At 42.3% G+C, this 7,108-nt stretch overlaps 1 protein-coding gene across 1 annotated transcript; it reads right to left on the bottom strand.

The window, feature by feature from the left end:
- Positions 1–2,229: 2,229 nt before the first annotated feature.
- On the bottom strand, positions 2,230–6,021 carry sox17 (SRY-box transcription factor 17). Its single transcript, XM_077509074.1, has 2 exons — positions 5,573–6,021; positions 2,230–3,086 (listed from the first exon to the last, which is right to left on the bottom strand). The coding sequence occupies exons 1-2, from the start codon at positions 6,006–6,008 to the stop codon at positions 2,320–2,322; spliced, it is 1,203 nt and encodes a 400-aa protein (XP_077365200.1). The 5' UTR covers positions 6,009–6,021; the 3' UTR covers positions 2,230–2,319.
- Between the last annotated feature and the right edge of the window lie 1,087 nt (positions 6,022–7,108).

Below are 7,108 nucleotides of genomic sequence, written 5' to 3' on the forward strand. Positions count from 1 at the left end.
GCGTCAGCACCAATCTGGCCCCAGATGATATCACGTCGTCTACGCTTGCAGACGCAGGTGAGCCCCCCACCCACGTTGTCGTGGCCCGGGGCTTGGTGGTGGAGGGGGTGGGAGTGGGGAGGATAAGGGCCTTGAGCCTCTTGTTATGCAGCCCGTTAGCTACAACAACAGGCGGGATCAAGCCGCCGACCCAATTGAAACACATTCACGCCAATTAGACGGGATTCTCCTGCATGGCCCCGGGGCCAAATTCTCGACACACGCAACTATGCGACGTGTTTCCTCCAAGGAGCTAAAAACAGAGACAGCAGGTCAGGGCGAGGACCCTCTTCCTTTCAAACCAGGAGTAATCTCTATTTTTAAAAGGGGATTTTGGGGGCTCTACGGTAAACGACCAGCCCGGCTGGCTGACATCCAATCCAAGAGATCAATCCCGTTTCATACTAACTATGTTGTAAAAAAAAAAAAAAATACAAAAAATGAAATCACGTATAATGGAACATATGGTGTCCCACAGGGTTCAATTCTGAGCCCTCTGCTGTTTTCATTGCATCTGCTGCCCATCTTAAGAAAACAGTGTTTATATGATTAAAACTCATTCACTGCCTTTGACAAGTATACTTGTCAATTGTATTTTTTAGAGCGGTGTTAAATGGGGGCGAATCTGAGCATGCTCCACTGTAAATATCAAACTTGGAAACAACTTTACTGATGCCCAACCACCGGTAGATGACATCATTGCCCCATTTTATACGAAATAAACACAGTTTCAGAGTCCATGGGAGAAATGGCTGTATTTTGGCAAACCTACATTTTTCTGCTGTCAATTATAAAAGAACGGGACGGGACAAAAAGTAGGGAGTCTATTCTGTTATTTGGTAGATTCGGTTTATATATAATTATTGAATGTAATATCACGTGAGTATTGGAAATGTAAAAATTTTCTATAATGACTGGCAGTGAATGAGTTAAAGAAACATTTTGAATTTCTCGCAGGTTAATCGTGAAGCGGTCCCGTAAGAAGCAGCGCGGATGTATAGCTGAGTCACGGCGTGAAGCACTGCATCATGCGCAGACAGGATGTCCGCCACGTAAACTGGCTTCTCCCGTGCTGCGAAAACAATTAAGGTACCGCCGCGTGTAACTCTCACGCTCACAACAGATTACCTCTGGAATCATCCGGGTCAGGAAGCCGGGTCACATGACGTGACTCACGTTTGCCCTCCCGAGCCGTGTTGGGTTTCCGGGTGGAAGGCTGACCGTAGTGGATGAAAAACAAACATGCTTTTTTTCAAAAAAAAAAATACATATATTGTGTCATTACCAAATTTACACCAATTCAAGTGTAATTTAGAAAAGAATAGCAACAAAAAATATTTGATGCAGCTACACAAAACAGACCAGTGAGCTATTTTTAGAACAGGGCCACGGGCGAGGGGCACCAGGTTTTTGACACCTGCGCTAATCTGACCAACAAACTGCTCTAACATTTGAGTCTTCCCTTGAGCAGTTTCCGCCATTAGCCGTTACCAAACCAGACCCTGTTGACATTTTGTGCGTTTGTTTCTTCACCCCTGCGCTACTCCTCTACACAGTGACCCAGAAATATTTGATGTTGTCCTCTCATAATTCCGCTAACTCAACCAAAAAACGGCTATGAAATGTGTGGTGCAAACAATGAAAAATGAGATTGATTTGCTAAATTTATTTGTCAAAAGTGCAAAAGCGAAGCTTAAAAAAAATTCTCTGTAAGGTGTTGCAGAAACTTTTTTTTTTCTCTCTCTCTCTCTCTCTTTTCTCCTAATCTTACAAACTGGACAAACAGCTAGCAAAATGTCGCTACTCACTTTAGCATTTCTAACATTTATAATAAAAGTGACAAAAACTGACAAGCGACTTTGAAAACGCAATTTCACACCTTAAACCACATTTGACTGACATTTCTTGGATTTTTAATTTGCCTCTGCGCTGTTTCTCCACAAAGTGTCGCATAGATCCCCAGAATCATTTTTTTGCAACCTTGCCATAAAGACAAACAAACAGCTATCAAAACATTTCTTACTCGACACTTTTCATCTTTAGCAGTTTTCCAAATTTTTAATCTTTAGTCACCAACACTGAAAAATAAAAGCAAACAAGTATTGATTTGTTTACAAAATTTATTAGACAAAAGTGCAAAAGTATAAAAAAAAAAAAAAAAAAAAAAACCTTACATACAAAGACTTTGAAATAGTGACTGTACAATATGTAAAAAAAAAAAATGTCCTTCAGTAGTGACAGCACACACAAAAAAAGTCCAATCCGGCGGCAGCGAGGTTTTTACGAGTTGTTATAGCTGCAGTAGTAGACAGCGGTGCTGGCGTCCGACAACACGGACGATATGAGGCCCTCGGGCCCCTGCGCCACTCCCTCGTGCGGGGCCCCATACGCCGACGAGCCTAAGTACTGCTCAAATTCGCTCCGGTCCACCTCGGAGAGCAGCTCGCCGTTGTCGGACGCGGCCTGCGCGGCGGCGCAGTCGGGCGGCGGCGATAGCTGCCCCGCCCCCGGGTGCCGCTTGGGGTGAGCGTAGTACGCGGTCAAGGGGTTGGGGCCCCCCATGTAGGAGGGATGATGATGATGTTGGTGGTGGTGGTGGAGGAGGGGCTCCTGGTGCTGGTACTCGCCGGCCTGCGGGTGGTAGGCGTACATCATGTGACTGCAGTCCTCCTGGGGCGGGAACAACATGGCGTCGGCGTCCACGGCGTCCAGGGGCGACGTGTCGGGCGTGGGCAGGCTGTAGCTCTCGTACGAGGGGCCCCCCAGGGGGTCCGAGCGATAGTGGGCGAGGTGCTGCTGCGGCGGCGGCGGTGGGAAGCCGGTGTGCTCGTGGTAGGCCGGCCCCGCCCCCACCGCGTCCCCCCGGCGCTCAGAAGCCCCGTGCAGCAGGAAGCCGGAGTCGAGCCGCTTAATCCGCTTGACCTGCTTGCGCCTGCGGGGCCGGTACTTGTAGTTGGGGTGGTCCTGCATGTGTTGGACCCGCAGACGCTCCGCCTCCTCCACGAACGGCTGCTTGTCCGCCACCGGCAGCGACTTCCACGACTTGCCTGCGGGGGGCGACATGGTCAATATATGCATGTGATGGTCGTATCTGTGACGTTGGATGTGTGTGTGCCTTTAAAAAGACGACAAGCCTGACCTGTGTGGTAGGCGTGGGAACCTCACGATATGATACGATATGCGATACAAGGCTCACGATAACGATTATCTCACGATATGACGATACCATGATTATGGATATATTAGTCAGGTCATAAAGCCACGATACAGTAAAACTACTCAAGACATAAACTGCTACTTTTTCAATGAGAAAATAGTTTCTTTTTGTCCCGTCACTAAAGCACAATATCAAAACTGCTCTCTTTTTCAAAGTGAGCACTTTAGTGTTTTGTTTTGTTTTTAAACAAATACAAATGTCTTCTCAACGGTGAACACTTTCTGTCAACAAATTTGTATCTTTCTTAAACACTGTCATGCAACATGTCAGTCAGTTACATGGTCAATATATAATATAATATATACATATTATAAACTGACAAAAAATGTGTAACATTGCAAAAGTAAATAAAAAAATAATACTTAAATATTAAATCCAGTTAAATTAATATTCCTCAGAAATTGTGTTTCAAAAAAGTCAAACCATAAAATATGTTTTAAAATGTTAAAATTGAAGATCTAATCCACATTTTACATAGAAACGTATGTAAAAGTGAGTCAGTTGTTGGACAGATAAATGTCTTCCACAAGTAAAAGTACACTCATGAGTCTTCTTCGCCTGAAGACTTCCATACATTTCCCTGCCACTCTTATGAGGCACTCCCCCTAGTGGCCCGCCAAGTAATTGCTCAATAAGTCATGAACAATGGATCCGTTATAGTGGCTGTATATGAACTACAAATATCGCGATACTTGCGTAAGGCGTATCGATAATCTATCGGGAGACAAAGTATCACGATTTATCGCGATACCGATATATCGTCTCACTCATACTGTGGAGTGACGTGGAAGTCGACGAATGAGCGTTTAGAGTCAGCCCGTGATTACCTGGCTAAACGGTTAGCTACTATTTTTGTAGCGTGACGGCGTCGGTTGAAGCCAACGGTAGGTGGGCAAACGAAGTTTACTCAATTTTCTTCCCGTTTGTTTAAAAAAAAAAAAAAAAAAAAAAACACTGAAAGTGCATCTGTGTCTGTTTTCATAGCATGTTGCTGTTTAAGCGCTATAGCTAGCTTGTGTTGACATTTATGCCATCAAAACAAAATATTCCCAAAGTGCTTACGTTGTGAGCTGACCAGCAAAAAATGATAAATTAGTTAATGGAAAAACTGGGAGAAAAAAAAAAGATGGCAAAAAATGCAATATGTTCACCACAAATTCTTCTGTGTAGGTGAAAAAAAAAAAAAAAAACGGAACCATCCTAAAAATTACATGTCATGTTTTCAAGCGTAGGGAGTAACAGTAAAAAGTCATCAAAAAAAAGAAGCAAAAGTCCAAGTACACAATCCTGAAAATCTACTTGAAGCATTTGTATTTATATAAATATTTACATAATTTGAGGAATGTAGCTTGGGGCTCTCAAAAATAAAAATGTCCTTAAAAGAAACTTGGCAAATGAATGACTCGTCCCTACATTAGCTTTGGTCTAATTAAAATGATTGGGACATATCTTAATATATTTCTGACATCCATATGTGAATCATCTTTTTTTTTTTTTTTTTTCAATACAGTTAACGTAATATTACAGCAATATATTTTTTATTTTTTATTTTTATTGTATTTTTTTTTTGGGGGGGGGGCGTAATAATACCGGAGTCAAGTTGTATTTTGGAAATTTGAAAATTATTGAAACTATAATTTACTCATCAAGTCTGTATGCAGATATTTGACTCAAACAAAGGTGACATTTTATATTGAATAGTGTCCCATTTGAGTTATCTTATAACAATTGAATGCCATTAAGTGGTAAAAATGCAAAGAATGTGACAAGTGTACATTCTGTTCAGTTGGAGGTTTGAGCAATAAAGTATAATAATTCTAAAAATTGATTTAAAGTTAAATTAATCGATTGTCGCATGTGGGGTGAAATTCTGATGTCACGATATATGACAAATATTGTAATGTAAACACTCCACAAGTCCACCCAGTGATATTTGAGGACTGCAAATATGATCGTCATATAATTTGCTGCAATGTTTGACATCAAAAGTGGGAAATTAGTCCCGTGAATTGTGTCATGTCATATCAGGCACATTAAGTGGAAGAACAGAAACGGTAATTATTTTATACAAGGTGGTAGTTATATTAAGACATTTACGAAAATACTTGTCTTAAAAGTTATAGTAATACATTAGACTGTTTAAAAATTCTAACTAATATTTACATGAAACTTTTTACAGTAACGTTGATGCATTAAAGGAAATGTCCTCCTGTCAAACTAAACCCAATGGAACCAACTGAATAAAATAACAGAAGCCCTCACCTAATGGAGTCAAATAAACGCGTAGAGTACCCAAAACGAGTACGCGTGACTTACCGAGCATTTTGCTGAGTTCGGCGTTGTGCAGGTCGGGGTTCTGCTGCGCCAGCCGCTTGCGCTCGTCTTTCGCCCACACCATGAAAGCGTTCATGGGGCGCCGGATCCTCGGCTCGCTCTTGCCGCGACTCTGGTGGTTCCCCCCGGCCGCCGCCACAGCCGCCGAGCCGAGCCCGGCGGGCGCCTCGTTCTTGGCCTTGGGCTCCCCGAGGGGGTCGGCGGCGGCAGCGGCGGCGGCCCACTGGCAGTGTCCCATCCCAGGCATCATGACTGACATCGCGCACCTTGCCTGGTTCTGATCGTCGCTGGCGTAGCCCGCATCCGGACTGCTCATCTCTTTGTTTCTCGCGGCCTTGCTCGCCAAAAAAAAAAAAGTTGAAATCAAAACGAAAGAAAACCGAATCTTGTTTGAGAGTTTACAGTTGTTTAGTGGCATCCATAGAGACGCTGCTGGCAAGCGCACCAACTCCGCGTGCGTGTTGGAGTTTATTTATAAACCCGGACAGCCAATCGGCGCGCAGGGGGGCGTGGTTAAAACGCACCAAGGTGTTTCAAAAGTTGCCTCCTGTTGACCTTATTTGGAAGGTTACGCTTAAATGCCTCGCATTGATTTTAAACCGTGACAAAATGTACACTTGAGAGTTACAAAAAAAATCAATGTACTACAAATTAAAATATTTTTAGAAAGACTGGAATTAAGTAAAACGTCTAGTAGGATAAATTGTGGTTGTATTGCAGTACGTGAAGCTATTCCTAATATACTGGTATAAAATACAGTGTTGATGACTATTACTGCTGCATTTAGTTCATGTAGGCTTAGTATATATATTGACTTGACCTGTATGGATATGGCAGGAATGTTTGATGCCGTTTTTTCCCCCAAATCAATACCAGTACAAATACTTAACTCTTGAGTAGTCATCGATACTACTAGTACATAAAATTCCCCCATAAAAAACAAACAAATGACAGATGATGTTAAAGAAAGACCTATGCATCCCAATATAGTATTTTCCTTAATAAAGGGAGACTTGACTCATTTAGCCAGTTTCAACAGTAACAAAATTATATTTTTGTCTATAATTAGTGTGATAACTTCATTATTTTCCATATAAAAAAAACAAAACAATTTTGCCACTTGAACTGAAGATGACATCACTTGTGCTCAGGAAACAGGTAATGACAAAATCTGAACTTTGTTTACTGCTGAAAATGGCTAAATGTGTCAAGTATTCCGTTAAAATTGCATGACATGAATGGCAATTTTCTACTCTTCTCATTCATAGTTCCTGACACGAGCCGGTCTAATTGGGATACATGGCTCCATGTATATTAGCGCATGCTCTGTCTGTCTGGACGTAAATGCGTCATGACGTTGTCGTTTCCAACCACTAAAATGGCAGCGTCTCCCCAGAGCTTGTCTGCGAGGGCAAAACTTGTTTTTCAGGACTTTAAACTTGGTTTTTATCAAGATGTTGCTTCAATAAAAGTGCTAAAACGATCACAACTACTGTGCTAAATGACGAATTAACTCCA

The sequence above is a fragment of the Festucalex cinctus genome, chromosome 20 (genome assembly GCF_051991245.1).
Source record: "Festucalex cinctus isolate MCC-2025b chromosome 20, RoL_Fcin_1.0, whole genome shotgun sequence".
Classification (NCBI taxonomy): Eukaryota; Metazoa; Chordata; class Actinopteri; order Syngnathiformes; family Syngnathidae; genus Festucalex; species Festucalex cinctus.

Bases quoted from the DNA above. Each gene is read 5' to 3' on its own strand.
- sox17 (XM_077509074.1), bottom strand. From the start codon at position 6,008: ATGCCACTAAACAACTGTAAACTCTCAAACAAGATTCGGTTTTCTTTC. The intron at 3,087-5,572 runs GTAAGTCACGCG...CGCCCCCCGCAG, and splicing joins CGAACTCAGCAAAATGCTCG to GCAAGTCGTGGAAGTCGCTG.